The 22000-nt window shown below is 42.1% G+C and overlaps 1 protein-coding gene across 3 annotated transcripts in view; it reads right to left on the bottom strand.

The window, feature by feature from the left end:
- Positions 1-22000, bottom strand: part of plrdgb (PITP-less RdgB-like protein) — a 76659-nt gene that overhangs the window by 22906 nt on the left and 31753 nt on the right. For 2 of the 3 annotated variants that reach the window (XR_009207186.1, XM_058414791.1), the window contains exons 3-7: positions 14454-14558; positions 8320-8390; positions 7895-8115; positions 4601-4790; positions 2123-2245 (exon numbers count right to left, since the gene is read on the bottom strand). Coding sequence is in view for 2 of the 3 variants with exons in the window: in XM_058414791.1 (XP_058270774.1) it covers positions 2123-2245; positions 4601-4790; positions 7895-8115; positions 8320-8390; positions 14454-14558 (710 nt within the window). In the remaining variant the exon portion in view is untranslated. The remainder of the gene's footprint in view (positions 1-2122; positions 2246-4600; positions 4791-7894; positions 8116-8319; positions 8391-14453; positions 14559-22000) is intronic. The other variant, XM_058414792.1, reaches the window with a different exon arrangement.

Below are 22000 nucleotides of genomic sequence, written 5' to 3'. Positions count from 1 at the left end.
CTTAGGTCATAATAGCTATCATCTCAAGTTAACTGGGACCAAATGGTGGATGTTCAGGATGTGATTAAACACCCTGGAACACTATTTTAATACTGGCTAAGACTCCCTTTACTCTCAGAACAGCACCTCAATTCTTCATGCAATGGATTTTCTTTGAGACTCCATGTTGGTGTAGTTGCATCACCTAATGGTATAAAATTTGCTTTCTGTGCATCAATGCTGCGAATCTCCCATTCCACAACATTTCAAAGTTTCAGACTTGGTGACTGCCTGATCAACTCAGTTTCATGTTTATGAGATGACTGATGAGATAACATGCTCGAAGCAGACATTACCCCTATATCCATCCATCCATTTTTTTGACCACATATCCTACACAAGGTCACAGGGAACCTGGAGTCTAAACAGTACCTGAGGAATAAATGTGGGAGTGTGTCTGGGATTGTGCCCTGAGATGGATTAGTAGCCCATCCAGGGGACACCAGGGGAAATGAATGTGGGAGTGTGTGTGAGATTATGCCCTGAGATTGACTGGTAGACTGTTCAGGGGATACCAGGGGAATGAATGTGGGAGTTTGTGTGAGATTATGCCCTGAGATGGATTGGTAGCCCAGGGGACACCAGGGGAATGAATGTGGGATTGTGTGTGAGATTGTGCCCTGAGATGGACTGGTAGCCCCTCAAGGGGGCACCAGGGGAATGAATGTGGGAGTGTGTGTGGGATTGTGCCCTGAGATGGACTGGTAGCCCAGGGGAGACCAGGGGTATGAATGTGGGAGTGTGTGTGGGATTGTGCCCTGAGATGGACTGGTAGCCCAGGGGAGACCAGGGGAATGAATGTGGGAGTGTGTGTGGGATTGTGCCCTGAGATGGACTGGTAGCCCAGGGGACACCAGGGGAATGAATGTAGGAGTGTGTGTGTGAGATTGTGCCCTAAGATGGACAGGAAGCCTGTCCAGGGGACACCAGGGGGATGAATGTGGGAGTGTGTGTGAGTTGTGCCCTGAGATGGACTGGTAGCCCATCCAGGTTGTCCCAGGACAAATCCCAGGACGAATCCCACAACCACACAGCTGCTAGTGTTGGGTCTTTGTGCAAGATCCTCACCTGCTTAGTTTAACTGCAAGTCACTTTTGAATAAATGACTAGCATCTGCCAAATGAGCAGCATAAAACACTATCACACATCCAGATATGGGTTTTAAGACTTTAATGCTTCCTTTTCCCTCAGTCTCTAATCTGCTGCTGCATCATCCACTAATGCAGCGTCTGGTATATGGGTTGCCCCTCCCTCGTGGCACTGTGCAGGTGACTGAGTGCTCATTAAAACATCGGAACAAAGTGGCCAGGCAGACGGACTGCTGGGAATCGCTGGCTGGGAAGCCGTTGCCAAAGGAGCCACGTGTGTACCTGCATCATCTGTGTGTCCACTGGGGGGAACAAAAACTCATTTCAACCATGATAATTGCTCCAAATTGAGAAGGTAGATTGAAACCCAGGGTTTCATCATGCAATCGACTGCTACTTTACTTGAAATCATTTTAAAGTCAATTACAGTGATTCTTTTTTTTGCTCAATTTCAACACTGACTCCGTAGTTTCGACTTCTACATCTCCATGTTTTGATCCAGCTGTGCTTTCAGTAGCATCCTGTTTATTTCAGTTTCTTACTTGAGACTTGTTTGCTGACCTAACGCAGCATTTCCTTTCATTTTTATGCTGAAAATATCTGGAAGAGTTGATACAAGCCTGACAGCGGGACAATATCGATCGCGGCAACAACCCAGCGATCCTCTTGTGCATTTTTTGGCTTCGTTGCAGATTCATAAAACTGCCACTGACACTGTAACTCTCTCTCACAAAGGACATGAAAGCTTTGTGAGGATGAAGAGAGGATAAGGAGATGTTTCAGAAGGTATGTTACGAGAAGACGGAAGTTTTTTGACTTCTGCGAACAAGACAAGAGGTGAAGAGCTTGTCAAAAGCAGACATATATCAGATAAAGCCCAAAGCCAGGCATGAAACAGACATGAAAAGGTAAAAACCTAGAGAACAGAAGTGTGTGTGTGTGTGTTTGTGTGTGTGTCTGTGTGAGACACTGTGTGTATGGAGGAAGGTGTTTACCTTGAGGCTCTCAGTGCTGTAGTTTGTAGCGTTTGTCATGGGACTTCCATGTCGCTTGTCACCGCTAAAACACAGCGCATCGAAACACAGCACTCCACCAACACAGTCAGCCACCAAACACACCTGAGGGGGAAGAAAAACGAGAAAATATCACACATTTAACTACAATTAAACACTACACTATCCAACTGTGAGAAATGCTAATAAGACTAACGATGCATTTCATTCACTGACCTCGTTTCTGCTTAATTAGCACATTTACGTCTGCTCGGTATTCCACAGGCTCATGCTGATGTTATATAAATAGTTTATTCCTTCAAAATATTGCTGATGTAACGGCATTTAAATTAGTTTGGAGCACTTTACATTTGGAAATGACAACACGACGATAAAATTGCTGGCACGCTGTAAAAATTTTATCATCTCTACACAATTTTACAGTTTTACGATGTCTAGTGACATTTATTATATTATATTATATTATATTATATTATATTATATTATATTATAAAACTCACTAACCGTAGTAGACAAAAACATTCCCAAATTTCTCCCAAAAAGTTTTTTTTTCCAGATTTCCGAACTCATCAAAATATTGCTCTAGAATGAATCGAGCAGTTGATATGAAATGACTCCGCCCTCTAACCGAAGCCCCGCCCCTTCCCTTTTTCCCTAAGCTCACACTGTCATGGATGGCTTGGTTTATTCCCTGTTAGAACACTAGGGGGCATTCCAGCAGGGGTTTTTTTATACCCTGTGCCATGCGTCTTTGTTTATGTTTTGTGTTCTTACGTGCTTGCCCCGCCCAATCCTTAGCTCGTCCCCGCCTCTGCACCCCTGTCCCTCGTGTTTCACTAACTACCTCCCCTATTTATACTGGTTGTCTGTCGTGTGGTATTGGCGAAGTCCTTGTCTTTGGGTGCTGTGTTGTTACTCTGTGTTTTCTGGTTCGGTATTTTGTTCTGTTTTGCCTTAATGTTTTCCAGTGTCTGTTCTTTTTGTTACTTTATAATAAACCCCTGTCTGATATCTATCTCTGCACTGTCTGACTTCTCCCGCCTGGCACCCCATGCTCCTGACACGCAGCTCTCGAACGGATTCACGAGGTGCTTAAACTTTCTGACAAGTTGAAATGGAGAATGTTTTGAGTTCATTCATATGAAATGAAATCTGTGAAGTACATAGTTAACATCAGATATACATATATTTGTCAGGGATGCTACCAATATACAAAAACATCACTCAGAGCAATCAAACATTCTGAGCAGCAGCTTGGAGTGAAAATGTAGAGATTAGGCAACAGACTTGTGAAAGGATTATTTCAAAATTCTATATATTTTCTTTCATATATTTATCTCTATATATTGCAGAATCCCCTAAAAATCCAACGCAATTTGCCACCGCCAGCAAGCAATCACCGACCGCAGCCTTTTGATAATACGATCACTATCACTCCCTCCCATTCTCCCTTAAACATGAAATGCTGGCACTTTTCATTTTCCTGTCTTTTCAAACTCCTATGTGATGTATTTATATATATGCTCATGCAGTTAGTCGTTTATTTATCCAGCTATAACACTCACTCTGAGTTACTTCAAGGCTGAGAGGTCAGACTCCTGGCCTTTCAAACTAAGTTTTATTTTAAAGTCGAAATTCTGGTGTAACCCATAGCTCCTTGCAAGAACATAGGACATGCAAGAACTAATCAGGCTCCTTTATGACCACCTGCCTAATATTGTGCTGGTCCTCCTTTTGCTGGCAAAACAGTCCTGACCTGTCATACACTGTGGATTCTGACACCTTGTCTGATGCAGAAAAGCTAGTTCATGCATTCATAACCTCCAGACTGGACTATTGTAATGCATTACTAGGTGGTTGCCCTGCATCTTCAGTAAACAAGCTACAGTTAGTCCAGAATGCAGCTGCCAGAGTTCTTACCAGATCAAGAAAATATGATCATATAACCCCAATATTATCATCCCTGCACCTGTTAAGTATAGAATTGATTACAAACTAGCACTACTTACATACAAGGCTCTAAATAGTTTAGCTCCCACGTATCTAACCAGTCTTCTGACACGCTACACTCCACCATGCTCTTTAAGATCACAAAACTCTGGACGTCTGGTAATTCCCAGAATATTAAAGTCTACAAAAGGGGGTAGAGCGTTTTCGTATCCTGAGGCATCCAGAGATGGACCAACTTCAGCTGGATTCTGCTTTGTGAGGATTTGGGTACACCCCACAAGAGCTGCAGTTTTGGAGATGCTCTGATCCAGTCGTCTAGCCATCACAATTTGGCCCTTGTCAAAATCACTCAAATCCTTACGCTTGTCCATTTTTCCTGCTTCTAACACATCAACTTTGAGGACAAAATGTTCACTTGCTGTCTAGTATATCCCACCCACTAACAGGTGCCATGATGAGTGACAGACTTCTTCAGCACTGTGATATGATTCACGCAGGACTGATGATTACCTGCCCGGTGAAGCCCACCCCCTCGGGCGACTGGAGGAAGTCTTGATACACCTGATTGGCCTGAGAGATCACCGCTGCCACGGCGTCCTGGTACTGAGGAGCAGCGATGGCAAGGATGGGCAGCGCGGCCAGTGGCAGGTGATCCACACTACTGCAGACACAGCTCTCGTCATAGCTGTACGGATTCAAACTGCAAAGAACATTGAAAATGGCGTTATTAAGATCATTCATAGCATTGCCAGAGGAACGGAATCATCACACACTCGGGAACTTCCACAGATTCAGTTTTTACCAGTTCACTGGCGGAATGGAAATGGACTTATGGGATGTTTTAATCAGCGTAAACAAATGAATTATTTTCTTGCCGCAAGACTGATATAAAATTTGTATAGAATTTGGTGTGAGATGTGTGTTTTTCCTTCTGTTGGATAACCTTACACTGAATTTTATTGGATGATTTTATTGGATTTTATGCTTATGATCAAGCACTTGGAGCATCTCAGAGAGCAGAAATGGGTTTGATATCAACATTTACTTTAAAGATAGAAACATGAGTATGACAAAAAATAACCGTTTTTGTTATTTTGGAACTTTTCTATGAGTATATTGCTCCTAGGATGCTAGGGAAAAACAGAAATACTTAAAATACAAATTCTTAATATCCTTAGTGTCTAGTGATATTTCTGAGAAAAAGATGTTCTAGCAAAGATGACATTTAACGTTCCCGGTCCACTTTAAGACGGGAGAGTGTCTTAAATTCAATGGTGATGTCTGTGAAGCCGAGCCTCCGCTGGGAGAAGACTCATTGAAGCAGATGCAGAGGAAGAAAGCTCCAGCGTCTCGGGCTCTGTGAAGTACAAGCCTCATTATAGTGGTGAAGCTCCAGCATCCCTGCTGTTGTGTTCCACATCAGAGAATGGCGGTTTGATTAATAATTGACCGCAGTCCCCCTGCTGGGGCGGTGTTAGGACTCGGCTTTCTCCTTACGTACCGACAGAATGCGGTTGTTATTTTGGTATTACAGCAGAAGTCTTTTTCCTGGAGGTAATTAGTGAGGACGTGAGAATTTTTAACAGTTTGAGGGAAGACATCTAAGAGAAAATATCTAGAAGAAGAAGAACTTGAAACTGCATCTTATATCCAATCGTTTTTTTTATGTGAAACTTCAAGGCTCTTGTTTTCAGCTGGTTCTCAGAGTGCAGTCAAGTAAGGATTTTAAAACATTTGTCTTGTTTTCACATCATGTGGAGTCCAGCCAGAGATCAACGAAAGAAACAACAGGCACTTAGCTAAATTGATGTATGATTAATGGAAGCAGGTGATGATCACTAGCTTTTAAAAAGCACACGCAGTCTTCTCCACTGCACCACAGCGTTCCGAGATGTGCGTAAATAATCTAAAAGTAGTGCAGATTTGTGGTGGCACGCCTCCTCACGCCTTCATACACCATCCTAACTCCATCCACACACCATTCCTGAGCTCAGGTTACTGTCTGTGTTGAATTTTGCATCTCCACCAAATGTCTAAGTTTCATATAAACTGCAATTGGGTATAAATAAGTGTGCTAATGAGGTGCTAATGAGGTGTGAATGTGTGTGTGTGTCTGCCATTTGACTCAGTGGATTCTTGCCTCCTGCTCCAGGTTATGGATCCACTGTGACCAGCTCCTCATCCTGTTCCAATCAGATCAGTTCCTCATCCTGATCCAATCACATGAAATCCTCCTCCTTACCCAATCAGATCAATGCCTCATCCTGATCCAATCAGATCAGCTCCTCATCCTGATCTAATCAGATCAACTCCTCACTCCTATGCAATCACATGAAATCCTCCTCCTAATCCAATCAGACCAGCTCCTCATATTGATCTAATCAGATCAGCTCCTCACTCCTTTCCAATCAGATCAGTTCCTCATCCTGATCCAATCAGATTAGTTCCTCATCCTGATCCAATCACATGAAATCCTCCTCCTTACCCAATCAGATCAACCTGATTAGCCTGATCCAATCAGATGAGCTCCTCATACTGATCTAATCAGATCAGCTCCTCAGCCTTATCCAATCATCCTTACCCAATCAGATCAGCTCATCATCCTGATCCAATAATTATAGCTCCTCAACCCTATCCAATCTGATGATCCAATCAAACCAGCTCCTTATCCCTAGCCAATCAGATCGGCTCCATCTCCTGATCCAATTAAATCCACTCCACATTCTGATCCATTTAGATCAGCTATTCATCCTGATCCAATCATATCAGCTCCTCATCCTGATCCATTCAAATTAACTCCTCCATCTTATCCAATCCAATTTGCTCCTCCTCTTTATCTCCTCAATAATCAGATCGACTTCTCTACTCATCTTTAAAAATTCAAACTCAGCATATTAACATTTTCTTCTGATACACCATGAGCCAATCATGCGAGAGCAGCTCAATACATCCCATCACAGAGATACAGGTCAAGAACTTCACTTCTTGTCGGTTCCAGGTTGGGTCTTTCAGAAACTGCAGATGTTTTAGAGACTCTAGAGTTGATACAGCATGATGCCCGAGAGAATGTTCAGAGGAGTTTACACTGACAGGAAGTAGTATGAGTTCAAATAAGCACACTTTATAACCACAGATCAAGCCTAGAGGGGATGAGCTACACAGCAGATGACCACATCAGGTTCCACTTCCTTCAACCAAGAACAGGAATCTGGGGCAGTGGGAAAAGACTCACACAAGCTGAACAGACAGAGATGAAAAAAAAAAACAATTAGAGTTACTTTGTTGCTGCAACGTGATTGGCTGCATGAATGGGCAGCTCTGCAGGTGACCGGTGGGAGTATACACATCCACATCTTTGTGGAATGCTGTTCTTTTATTCTTAAGTCTAGTCCGTATTTCTTCCTTCTCATAATAATGGGTTGGGAGGTGGTAGCTTCAAATGGTTAAGGCTCTGGGTCGTTGACCGGATGATCGGGGTTCAAGCCCCATCACCGAGCTGCTACTGTTGGGCACTTGAGTAAGGCCCCAACCCACCCAGTTTCATGGTCAGCCACTGTGCACATATACATTACTGCACAGTGAAATTCTTTCTTCACATATCCTATCCTTAGTGGTTTTGGGGTCAGAGCGCAGGGTCAGCCAAGAAACAGCGTCCCGCCCCAACCCACCTGGCTCCAGGTGCGCTGTTTCATGGCTGACCCCGCTCTGACCCCAAAACCGCTAAGGATGGGATATACAAAGAAAGAATTTCACTGTGCAGTAATGTATATGTGACAAATAAAGGCAACTCAATAAAGAACTCACTGCGAGACGAGCGAGAAGGCTTCAGCGCACACAGGAGGGCAGGTCACCAAGCGCACCAGCATGCTGTCTGCTGCTTCCTGGAAGTGAGCTCGCGCAACCCGTTCCAACACCGACCCCAGAGTAGCAGCATCTCCCACCTTCCCACCTGGATCGCCGCCTCCGGAGTCTAGAATGTGACCTCCGTGAATGACCAGGATCAACAGCTGGGTCCTGCATTTCCTCTGCAGAATGACACAAACGGGAAAAAACGTCATTCGACCTCGGAAAACCGACAAGACTCAAAACCTAGATAAAATTGAATCCCGTTGCTACTCTAATGTGGGTTCCTATATAATGTGGGTTCAAATCTGATTATCCAGATCAGCTCAGATATCAGCCGTATGTCTGTGACCTTCAGACGAGGGGGGGGGGATGAGTGCGCTCACCTCCATGTCCTCCAGACCGTCTACACTGCTCTGCGGCGCACAGCGAGGGTGTCTCAGTCTGTACAGGCTTTCTGTGGAAGAGAGGGGAGAAAAAAAGCCTTAAGCTGAAAGGAGCTGAAAGTGTAACAACTCTGGTGATTCGAGCTGTCCGTTTCGGCAAAACAAACACTTGTCAAAAGCCAATTTCGGTTCATTCATTCTTTCTTTTTTGTCTTTTCTCAGATTATTAGGACTTATAAAATTTCAGAAGATTATTAACCACTGTTTATGGATCCAGCTCACTTACATCTAGTTCCTCTCAACTCTAACTCATCAACTCGTAGCAAGGGTTATCATTAATCATCATTAGCATCGTAATCGGTTTATTGACACCAATAAAATAATCTGGCATAATATGGGATCTTTGGGGTAAATCTGAAACTCTGGAAAGGCAGTGAAAAGTTTGAGAAGCTCTGTCTGATGGCTGGATGCTGATCTCCTTCGTCGGTGTGCATCGGATCGTGCTCAACTCGGTGAAATTGGATTAGCGAGCAGTGCTCAGGACAGCTGGAACGAAGTGCAGTGAACACAGAGGATTCATCAGAACACGAAAACACGTAAACCCGGTCAACACATTCACAAAAGATGGTTATTATCATCACTCGGGTTACGTGAGCTTTTAGGTTGCATTGTGGGCTTTCGTAATCAGATAATTGCGGAAGGCAAACAATTGAGGTGTTAATTAACGCTGGATGAATCACGCCTGTGACAGCAAGAAGTAGGAGGCTGGTGTGTGTGTGTGTGTGTGATGTGATCATTCTTTATGTAGTGTTGATGTCCTGTACATGACACGGGTCAGAAGATCATGAAGATGTCCATATTAGGAATATTCTGTATGATGGAATATAGGCACATGTTTATTTGTATTATAGCATAACATTATGACATAATAGGCATAACATGATTTCATAATAAGAAAACATGATTCATCAAACCAGGCCACCTTCTTCCACTGCTGGTCCAGTTCTGATGCTCACATGCCCACTGTTCGGCATTGCACAGGGGTCAGCATGGGCACCTTGCCTGGTCTGTTGCATATGCAGGCGCATACACAACAAACTTTGATGCACTGTGTATTCTGACACCTTTCTATCAGAACCAGCATTAACTTCTTCAGCAATTTAAGCAACAGTAGCTCGTCTGTTGGATCAGATCACACGGGCCAGCCTTCACTCCCCACCTGCATCAATGAGCCTTGACCCTGTTGCTGGTTCACCACTGTTCCTTCCTTGGACCACTTTTGATAGACACTGACCACTGCAGACCGGGAACACCCCACAAGAGCTGCAGTTTTGGAGATGCTCTGATCCAGTGGTCTAGCCATCACAATTTGGTCCTTCGTCAAACTCGCTCAAATCCTTACTCTTGTCCATTTTTCCTGCTTCTAACATCAACTTTGAGGACAAAATGATCACTTGCTGCCTAATATATCCCACCCACTATCAGGTGCCATGATGAGGAGATCATCAGTGCTATTCACCTCACCTGTCACTGGTCATAATGTTATGTCTGATCGGTGTATATACATGTCTAATTGCAGAAGGAAGATTTTGCTGATTTTTGTATGGATAAGGAAAACACAGAAGACATTTTGCTCTTTGCCAAGTACATTGTACATGTTTTGTACATATTTCTCCAATAAAAAAGAGATCAAACATCCACCGTGAAGAGAGGAACTGATGAAAATCTAAATGATCACTGTGATCATTAACACACACACACACACACTTTCCTGAACACTTTCTACTGCAGACTTATACTGAGTCACAAATTTCCATCTAACTGTAACTGGTCCTGTGTGTGTGTGTTTGTGTTTGTGTGTGTGTGTGTGTGTGTGTGTGTGTGTGTGTGTGTGTGTGAAAAGATGGAGAACTAAAAAAGTGAAATCTTTTTATTTTCTCCTTTAAAATAAACATCATGCCTCAAATTACAGCTCTCCGATCCAACTTCTCAGGACAAGCAATTATTCAGATAAGGGCGTCTATCCCCGGAGCTACAATCCCAGCTTTAATTTTCCTTCACTTACCTAATAAATGTTTGATATCGTGTTCAGTAGCTTGACAACGCTGCAACTGCGAATGCAGACATAAATCCGGCCGTCACCAGACAAACAGTTCAATATTAATAATTGCTATGAATGTTTGATGAGCGATTGTGTTAAAAATAAATATCATGGCGGAGTAAAGCACTTGTTGTTTATTGGCGTTTCATCAGCCAACGCTGATCTGCCTCCAAGCTGCCCAGCGGGGGCATGTAACACAGCGGGTTCACCTCAAACCACTTACACCAAACGCTTTAACCTCACAACATCATCATTTCTTGTTTTTCCTAATCAGCTCGATCAATATGACCTGATGAAGTGCATCGTTATATAAAACAACATGATGTAGGGAATATAAGATGACATGGAATGCGGTTACGGGAAAAGAATCAACAACGTGTTGGTGTGTTGCTCCTTCCTACAACTTTTTTTTTCCTCACGTTACATTCAGTATCTGAAAAATGAGTTATATGAAGATCTAAAAACTTTGCTATTGTGTAGCAGAAAACAGTGAGAAAGAAAGAAAGAAAGGAAGGAAGAAAGGAAGAAAGAAAGAAAGAAAGAAAGAAAGAAAGAAAGAAAGAAAGAAAGAAAGAAAGAAAGAAAGAAAGAAAGAAAGAAAGAAAGAAAGGAAGGAAGGAAGGAAGGAAGTGAGAAAGAAAGAAAGAAAGAAAGAAAGAGAGAGAGAGAGAGAGAGAGAGAGAGAGAGAGAGAGAGAGAGAGAGAGATGAAGATGATGAAGATCTTGGGAACGTCCCAAAGGAAGGAAGGAAGGAAGGAAGGAATTAAGGAAGGAAAAAATGAAGGAAGGAAGGAAGGAAGGAAGGAAGGAAGAGAGAGAGAGAGAGAGAGAGAGAGAGTCAGGGCTCTGTGCTGGACACTCGAGTTGCTCCAGTCCAGGCTTTGTACACAGATGTATTGTCATGCTAGAACTGGATCAAGCCGGTTAGTTCCAGTGAAGAAGTGTTGAAAGACCTTCTACACATCTGTGTGCTTCTGATGTTGGTGAAGAAGTTCGTATGGGTGTGATGGTCAGGGGCGCACTAACTTTTGACCATCCAGGGTTTGTTACTGATACTGTATGTTACACTGGTCCTTTAAGGTGGTTTGGTGTGAATGTGTGGGATGACCACTCCAGACTGAATCTCATTTTCACTGCTAGACGTTCCTGAGATCTTCATCATGCTGCATCACACACTTTCTCATCATCTCTCTGTCTTCAAATACAATAAATATAATCCTTCATCATTAATGAGGACGAGGGAATTTAATTAGCAGCTACAAGACATTTAGTGTGTTCACTTCCACAGAGCCGCTGACCAATATCATGTGTGTAACAGACTCTCTCTCTCTCTCTCTCTCTGTCTCTCTCTCTGTCTCTCTCTCTGTCTCTCTCTCTCTCTGTCTCTCTCTCTGTCTCTCTCTCTGTCTCTCTCTCTCTCTCTCTCCTTCCACCCCCCTTCTCAATCCTTCTCACTCTCACTCCCTTTCTCACTTTCCCTCTATCTCCCTCTCTCTCCTTCCATCTCCCTCTCTCTTCCCCCCTCTCAGTCTCCCTCTCTCTAAATCCCTTTCACTCCCCCCCCACTCTCCCTCTCTCCCCTTCCCTCTCACTCTCTCTCCTTCCCTCTCACTCTCTCCTTCCCTCTCACTCTCTCGCCCTCCTTCTCCTTCTCTATCAATCCCTCTCCCCCTCTCTCCTTCCCTCACTCTCACTCCCTTACTCCTACTCCTTCCCTATCACTCTCACTCACTCTCTCTCATTCTCTCACTCTCTCTCCCTCTCTCTCACCCCTCCCCCTCATTCCCTCATTCTCTCTCTCTCTCTCTCTCTCTCACTCACTCACTCACTCACTCACTCACTCACTCACTCACTCACTCTCCCTCTCTCTCTAAACAAATAAACAACAGCTAAAACAAATAAATAGCAAAAACAAATAAGCAGCAAAAACAAAACAAACAGCAAAAACAAATAAAACAACAACAAAAACATAAAAAAACAGCAAAAACAAACAAGCAGCAAAACAAATAAACAACATCAAAAACAAATAAACAACAAAACTACAAACAACAGCAATTAGAAATAACAACAAACAAACTACAAACCCTAATCCCTAAAGAGCAAAGAAAAGCCAAAAGACAAACACAACTGCAAATTCAGAAACACAAACAAACAATAAAGCTAAAAATTGTGGTGTTTTGTTTATTCCTAAACTCAGTGTTGTAATGGTTGTCAGGTTTCTGACCTACACACACACACACACACACACACACACACAGAGTAACACACTTCACCGACTCAGGATCGTGGACGCAGCTCACACAGTGATGGAAGGCAACCGTATCAGATATTTACATACAGAACCATATTGTGTTGTGTGAAAGCCTGACGTTTATTGCGGTTATGTTTGTGTAGAACAGCACGGGGTGTGTGTGTGTGTGTGTGTGTGTTCACTGATAACTTCTACTGATCACTTCTACTCTCCTGATGAACCTCCACAAAACCCACTCATGTGAACTAAAACCTCCAGACGCTGACCGTGGGAAGCCGATCTCATCCGCAACAGTCGCGCTCTGACGCCGTAATCGTCCCCAGCAGCGCGCGGCTCGGTTAATAATCGGTCCGCAAGCCTATTTACACACAAATCATTTCTCTGAGATGCCACACGCATTAGCGAGACGCTATATTAAGGCAGAGGTTCGGCGTGTGTTCGCGAGGCGCTCTGCCAGACTCTGCACATCCTGCCGAGCTAATAAGGTTTTAGAGAGTGAGAGTGGCAATATGGTGATTATCTCAGCCGTGCAGAATTAGTCACTGTGTGATCTTCTTCCCCTCTCGCCACCTCCATTCAGTCACGCAGCAGGAGATAACACGGTGCATACATAAGACGCACACCATCACACAACCTTCTCTTCTCCACCGGAGAAGGAGCCCGAGGAGGAGATTCTTCTCGACACAAATAGAGCATTCTATATAGAAGCATGGCGGTTTTGTGGTCAGCCAGAAGAACCTTCTAGAAAAAAAGGTCATTAAGGTGCCATTACTTTCAGGAGATTTGAAATGATGTGTTTATGATTCCAGAGGAGATATTTCTTCTCTATTACAAAGAGTTCTATATAGAACCCTGAGGTTTTGTACCCAGCCAGCAGAACCTCCCAGAAAAAAGGTTCTACATAGAACCCTGGAAATTTTAACTGTTATAATAAAACAGTTGTATAGTCTGCAATTTTTTTTTAAGTGACATCATTAAGGTGCCATTACTTTTAGGAGATTTGAAATGCCGTGTTTATGTTTCCAGAGGAGGAATTTCTTCTCTACACCAAAGAGGTTCCTCAGGGTTCTACATAGAACCCTGAGGTTTTGTACCCGGCCAATAAAACGTTATGGAAACGAATGATCTATGTAGAGCTCTTGAAGGGCTGTGAACTTTAGTGTTTAAAAGGTTCTATGTAGAACCCTGTGAATCCGAGCTTTTATAATAAAGTGGTTCTATAGTCCATAGAATGTGTAAGGTGCCATTACTTTCAGGAGTTTTGAAATGACTCCACCAGAGGAATTTCTTCTGCCCAACAAGTGGAGGTGATGGCTCAAGTGGTTAAGGCTCTGGGTCATTGACCAGAAGATTGGGATTCAAGTCCCAGCACTGCCAAGCTGCCACCATTGGGCACTTGAGCAAGGCCCCCCAACCCCCTCTTGCTCCAGGGGTGCTGCATCATGGATAACCCTGTGCTCTGACCTCAACCCCCAAAGACGGGATATGCCATTTCACTGTGCAGTAATGTATATGTGACAAATAAAGACAACTTAAAGACTTTCCTCAGGGTTCTATATAGAAGCCTGGGATTTTTTAAGAACCTTCCAGAAAAATAGGTTCTATGTAGATCCCTGTGAATCTGAGCTGAGTGTAATAAAAGTATAATAATAGTCCGAATGTGAACGTGTAAGGTGAGATCATGAAGGAGCCATTCAGTGTGCGGGTCAGTGTGTGAGTTGTGTTTATTATTTATTATTCGAATCTGCAGGTGATCTGTGGAAGGCGTAGTAGGTTCGTACCTCGTGAGCGCTCCAGGTGTCCCAAGGTCTCGATCTGCTCCACCAAATCATTGGAGTTCCACTGGCTCATCTCCAGCAGGATGGCTGTCTTCCCCTCCATAACATCTGGCACAACAAGAAGACAAACACAATCTCAGTCCAAACAGCATTTCAGCTCTGCTTTGGGAACGGTGCTCTAATGGAGTTCTCGGGAGGGAAGGACTAATTAGCTATGTTTACTCAGATCATTTCTAACAAGCAATTTCCTTTTGCTCGGCGCAGTCGAACTTATTAGTTCACGTTGATAATTAAATCCATCAAAGCGAATGATTTGAAGCAGCCATTGTCCACAATCTCTCTGAGTTCCTGTGCTTTGTGTCAGGGAGAAAAACCTCACTGTTATTCTTTTTTTTAGGAATCCGCCGTGTTGATAATTGCATGAATGTACTGGTGATCCTGTAAAGTTACTTTACTGTAACGTGAATGTGAGATGAACGGAAAGAAAAGACGGAGCTGTGGGCTCTTTCTGAGAATAAAGAATAAATCCAATTAGGGAACATTTTCAGAGATCCCTCACCATTCTCTCCATTTACCTGGAGTGATGGAGTGAGGGAGTGATGAAATAATGGCAGGATGAAGTGGTGGAACGATGAAATGATGATGTGATGGAGTGATAGAATGATGAATTGATGTTGTGATGCATTGATGGTGTGTTGGCGTGATGAAATGATGGAGTGACGGAATGATGAAGTGATACAGTGATGGATTGATGGAGTGATGAAATAATGGTATGATGGAGTGGTAGAATAATGAAATTGTGTAGTGATGGAGAGATGGAATGGTGTGGTGATGGAGTGATGTATTGATGGAATAATGGAATGATGTAGTGATGGAATAAAAGATTGATGGAGTGATGGAATAATGGAGTGATGTAGTGATGGAATAATGAACTGATGGAATAATGGAGTGATGTAGTCATGGAATAATGGACTGATGTAGTCATGGAATAATGGACTGATGGAATAATGGAGTGATGTAGTGATGGAATAATGAACTGATGGAATAATGGAGTGATGTAGTCATGGAATAATGGACTGATGGAATAATGGAGTGATGTAGTGATGGAACAACGGAGTGATGGAATAATGGAGTGATGGAATAATGATGTAGTAGGTTCCTCAAAACCCTGTGTAGGATAAACAGGATACAGGAAATGAATGAATTAATGAATGAATAGATGGATGGATGGATGGATGGATAGGCAGGATGGACAGGATGGATGGACAGATGGATAGGATGGATAAACAGATGGACAGATAGATATAAGGATGGATGGATGGATAAAAGAATGAATGAATGAATAAATGAATGGATGGACGGTGACATTGTAGGGAATAATCACTGGATTATTGATGGTAAAAGACAGTCTTCCCTCAGGCAGTGTCTCCAGTGGAGTTTATGTGAAGTCACCTGCTCTACACTGAAGTGATGTACACCAGTCCTGCTGTAGCACATAATCTCACTGCAAGTTGAAGACATTAAACCACACAGAGGCTGAAAGAGCTGAACAAAATCAAGCGCAAGGGCTAAAAATAGCTGTCTGGGAAGCAACGGGGAAAGAAAATGGGGTAAAGCCTAGAGAGAGAGAGGGAAAAAAAAAAGAAATGATCTAATGAAGATGGATCACGCTGTCTGCATCGGTCTTCACCTCCAGCTGTGAGCTAACTAGGCAGCGTGTGAGAATGAAATCTGGTATGTCAAACAGACTCGCAGAAACTCATGTCATTATCATTACACTCGCTCATTAAGCTCTAGCCGGAGGCTGCATGGTCCAGTCCACAACCACTGGAACGTCTGGAGGAGAAAACCCCACTGTTTCTCAGATTTGAGCTGTAAAGTAAGTGCTGGGGGATGAGTAGCATGAGATAACATCACTGACAAACTCATTCTGTTAAAGACTTGCTTATTTTCAGCTCTAAGCAGCACATCTGTTTAGAAGAGAGAGAGGTTTGGTACTCGGCCACTAGAACCTTCCAGAAAAGCAGGTTCTATGTAGAGCTCTTGGAAAGCTGTGAATTTGAGCTGGTAGAATAAATCGGTTCAGAGAATAAGGTGTAAGGTGACATCAGTGAGGTGCCATTACTTTTCTTAGAGCTGTATCTCTATGTAGATGTTTTGTAGTTTAAGAAAATGTAATTTAAATATATTTGTGTAGAGTGTTGTATTGACATATGCGCAGGTCAGTACATGGGTTGAGGTTATTATGTGCCGAGTCTGGAGGCTAAGCGTGAAAAAAATAAAATCAAATTTTTATTCATGCTGCCAGATGTTTATTGTGCAAAAAAACATTTAAAATGTTTTTCTGCAAAAAAATGTAAAATAAATAAATAAATAAAATAAATAAATAAAAATACCTGACTAAAGTACATGATTTCAGTTTCTAGTCCTTCAATTTCTTGATGCTTAAAAGATTCGAGATTTTTTATTTTCTTTTTGTTTTTCTTTCTAATTTTCCGCATTTGTTTCTAGATAGAAAAAAAAAACATTTGGTTAAAATTAAAATATTAAGATATTTTGAGTCAGTATCAGATTACAAGATTTGTTTTCGACAAAAAGGGGAAAAAATGAAAATATTTGTAAAATTATTATAATTTCTTGACAGCTTCAAAATTTTCAGGATTTCAAGTTTGTTTTTTGTTTCTAATTTTCAGAATTTGCTCCTAGAAATAAAGAATTATATGGTAATTAAAAAAAAAAATTATTCACATGTATCTCTTTTGTACAATTAATTACATTTTATCTTCTTTTATTTTACTTTTAAATCCCATTTTTTTTTTAAAATACAGTTTCACTATTTTTTATCCCTGTTCTATTTTCGATTTGTCTACAGTTATATAAGGTTGTTTTTTTTTAAAAAAAAAAAGAAAAGTGTGATGTAATTGTGTTTAATATATCAATCAGGCATAACATTATGACCACCTGCCTAATATTGTGTTGGTCCCTGTTTTGCTGTTCAAAACAGCCCTGACCCGTGGAGGCATGGACTCCACTAAATCCCTGAAGGTGTGCTGTGGCACCAAGATGTTAGCATCAGATCCTTTAAGTCCTGTAAGTTGTGAGGTGGGGCCTCCATGGATCGGACTTGTCTGTCCAGCACATCCCACAGATGCTGGATTGGATTGAGATCTGGGGAATTTGGAGGCCAAGTCAACACCTCAAACTTGTTGTGGTGCTCATCAAACCATTCCTGACTGGTCTGTGACTATGCAGCCCCATATGCAACAAACTGCGATGCACTGTGTATTCTGACCCCTTTCTATCAGAACCAGCATTAACTTCTTCAGCAATCTGAGCAACAGAAGCTTGTCTGTTGGATCAGAACACACGGGCCAGCCTTCGCTCCCCATGTGCATCAATGAGCCTTGGCTGCCCATGACCCTGTCACTGGTTCACCACTGTTCTTTCCTTGGACCACTTTTGATAGACACTGACCACTGCAGACCGGGAACACCCCACAAGAGCTGCAGTTTAGAGATTCTCTGATCCAGTGGTCTAGACATCACAATTTGGCCCTTCGTTAATCTCTCTCAAATCCTTACACTTGTCCATTTTTGCTGCTTCTAACATCAACTATGAGGACAAAATGTTCACTTGCTGCCTAATATATCCCACCCACTAACAGGTGCCATGATGAGGAGATCATCAGTCTTATTCACTTCACCTCTCACTGCTCAGAATGTTATGCCTGATCGGTGTAACTGCTGTGTGTGTGTGTGTGTATGTGTAATCTACCTGCTTTATCATTCTAGATCTTTCTGAAATGGGGTATTTACACTGAGAGCTACACCCGGAGTATCTATTTCCTGTTAGTGATTGGCTGGAAGCGAGGTGATGTAGAGGAGTTAAACACTTTCTCTCAGGATTTTAATTACATGGTGAACACAGACTCCGAGGCACGGAAACAAACAGCCAACACAAACAGTCTCTGCTGGAGTCTCGGCTGGATCGCTGCAGGCTGCGGTGGTGTTAGAGGTATAATATCTGCTGGAGGAGCTCCTGCAGATTCAGCTTTCTTTGAGTTGGCATCCTTGTACTAGATTTCTTTCGTATTTTGCGTCATCAATGTGCCTCTGCTGTGACAATATCTCTCATGTTGCTGCTCCGTACCGATGTTTACATACTGCACAACAATATTCTCTCTTTAAGTTTAATTTATTGATTAATATATGCATCAATCTATTTCACCTTTCCTCTTTTTTTGTTTCAGCTTTTAAGAAATACCTTTTGACAGTTTAGACGGCTTATATTTATTTACAGATATTTTATATTTTAGACAGATGTTTACTTTTACAGATATTTTATACAGATGTGTACTCAAAGCTTTTTTTTGTTATTTTATTTTGTAGTTGCACTCATCTTTTTTTTTTTCCAATACTCTGTATTGAATTGATAATTCATGCTGCCAGATGTTTATTGTACAAAAAAACTAAAGGTTTAAAATCACAGATGGTCATTACACATGTTACTGGTGATGAGTTGAGCAGTGAAAAAGTCAGACAACCGATTTCTTATAAAAGGATTACGTTGAAAATGTAGTTTTATTTTACTGTTTACTGCATATTACTGATCTAGAGTTTTCATACTTGCCGGTGCCAGCAAGCAGTCCCCGACTACACGGCTGATAACGCTTTCATGCCGTCCCTCTACTCTACTGAAAACCTGAAATAATGGAAATGCCCATTTCCTGTCTTTTTTTTTTTTATAGTTAAAAGTTCGGACCTAATCACCTATTCATGGCTAATCAATAATCACAATCAGGATCATCTGTGAGAAGGGAAAAACCTCCTGCAGAACCCTATTGCACACAACCTAACCCTAACCCATTATTACAAGATTATAAAACTACAACAAATATCATATAGACATAAAAGCCATCAGAGTCTTAAAATAATTTATACTGACTTCTAATAATCCATAAATTCTATGTTTGACTTTTAATATTAAAAAGGGAAATTAGTATTATTTCTTATCCTTACTATAATTCTAACCCCAAACCTAAATCCAATTCTAACCCCATCCTTCCCCTTAAACCCTAGTTCTAACCCTAACCCCTCCTCTTAAACTCTAACCCTGTTCTAACCCCAAACCCAACCCTTTCCCTTAAACCCTAAATCCAGTTCTAACTCCAACCCTATTCTAACCCCAACCCTTTCCCTTAAACCCTAAATCCAATTCTAACCCCAACTCGTTCCCTTAAACCCTAACCCTGTTCTAACCCTAACCCCAACCCCGCCCCTTAAACCCTAACCTTGTTCTAACCCTAACCCAATTCTAACCCCAACCCTAAACCTTTCCCTTAAACCCCAACACTATACTAACCCGAACCCCTCCCCTTAAAACCCTAACCATGTTCTAACCATAACCCCAACCCTATACCATCCCCTTAAACAATAACCCTGTTCTAACCCTAAGCCCAGCACTAAACCTTCCCCTTAAACCCTAAATCCAATTCTTACCCCAACCCAAACCTTTCCCGTAAACCCTAACCCCAACGCTAAATCTTCTGCTTAAACCCTAACACTTAACCCTGTTCTAACTCCAACCCTAAAGCTTCCACTTAAACCCTAACCCTTCACCCCACTAAAAACCCATAACCCTTTATACTTAAACCTAACCCTATTCTAATCCTTAACCACAATCCTTAGACCAACCCCTACCCTCAAATCTAAAACTAAACCCTAACCCCAAACTCTTCTTCCAACCCCACCTCTAACCCCTAAACCCAAACCTTAACCCCAAACTCTTCCCTTAACCCCTAACCCTTAAACCTAAATCCCTAACCCTAAACCCTTCCACTAACCCCAAACCCAAACCTTAACCCTTAAACCTAAACTCTGACCCCAAACCCTTCCCATTACACCTAACTCTAACCCTTAACCCTATCCACAAACCCTACCTCTGACCCCCTAACCCCATTAGTATTAGTACATTAGAATTATTAAGCTTTCTTATCATATATTAAATGAAACACAAACTGATAAATCTCAGTGTCTTTTAGTCGTTCAGTTACACTTTATAATTTCACTTCTTTCTCTGGGAGATTTAATAATACTAGTACTCCACCCGTGATTGAGATGTGTATCTAAGCAGGGGTGAGTTGTGTGTGAGTAAGTGTGTGTATATCTTTCTGTTCATTGCTCCCAAAAAATCATCAGTGACAGCAGCTCTGAAACGAGGACGCCTTTCTGTCAAGAATGTTCCGGCGTATCGATCCTGACAAGCACCTTCAGGTACCTCGACAGTCAGGCTGAATATTCATAATGTCTGAGAGAAAGATTGACAATGATAGCAAATGACAGAATGAGAGATGGAGAGAAGAAGAGGGGGGAAAAAAACACAGAGAGAACAATGAGGCACGCTGTGACATCAAAGAGAGAAGGAGAGAAGAAAACAAACCAAAAATAAATCTCCCAACAGACGCGAACCGACGCAGAATACTAATGCGGCAATATCAAACGTTCTGCAGGAATAATGTTCGCGTCATTATAGTTACTGAAACGAACACCAAACCATTATTTAGACATTTCACACCTAAAAAATGGGGGATATGTGTTTATGGTGGATCAGTAAATAAATGTTTTGTTTGTTTTTTGCTTCATCCATAAGTGAAGATGAGGCAGACCCCTAGCATATACACCTATCAGCTGTTTATAACGAAATTAAAAATAGTTTTAACTTTAATCATGTTCAGTACAGGAGGACAAGAAGTGACAGGGTTGCCGGATTGGGTTTATTTAAAAATCACCCTTTTTTTTGCTGCTAAATATTCAATATTCCATTTTCTATACCCGCTTTATTCCTAATTAGGGTCACGGGGATCTGCTGGAGCCTATCCCAGCACACATTGGGTGAAAGGCAGGGGTACGCCCTGGACAGGTCACCAGTCCATCACACATATAGACAGACAACCACACTCTCACTCTTATGGGCAATTTAGAATTACCAATCAACCTAATGTACATGTTTTTGGACTGTGGGAGGAAACCGGAGTAAACCCACGCAGGCACAGGGAGAGTGCTAACCACTAAGCCACCATGCTTCCATCTAATCCAAGACAAAGTGTAAGATCAGGCAGTGTGTTTATGACGTGCATAACAATTCCTAATGTAAGAGATATTGCAAAATATTATAGTGAGGGGGGAAAAAAGGGGGGATTATGGTCTTGATGACGTCTGCAAACGTGTGACCTAGTTTTCCATGCAGAGAAAAAAAAAAAGTCAGGTCTTTTGTGATGTAGTTGGACTGGAAAATTGCTCTAAAATATGTTGTGAACACAGTTATGACTAAAAGCGCACGAATAGAGCTGCTAGGGAAGCCGTGTTCTGGATGAATGAACGATTTTGACTTGCACCTGCCGATTACGTACGTCAAGTGTGATAGCCTCTTGGATTGTGTTTGAGGATATCGTCCTACCTTACTGAAATCTGGGGTGAGAAACCTATGTAGGTTTTGTGGTGTGAAAAGAAAAGGTTGAAATCCAATGACAAAACACTGGACTTTAATTTTAT

The sequence above is a fragment of the Hemibagrus wyckioides genome, linkage group LG18 (assembly GCF_019097595.1).
Source record: "Hemibagrus wyckioides isolate EC202008001 linkage group LG18, SWU_Hwy_1.0, whole genome shotgun sequence".
Classification (NCBI taxonomy): Eukaryota; Metazoa; Chordata; class Actinopteri; order Siluriformes; family Bagridae; genus Hemibagrus; species Hemibagrus wyckioides.
This window is presented reverse-complemented; position numbering and strand designations above follow the sequence as displayed.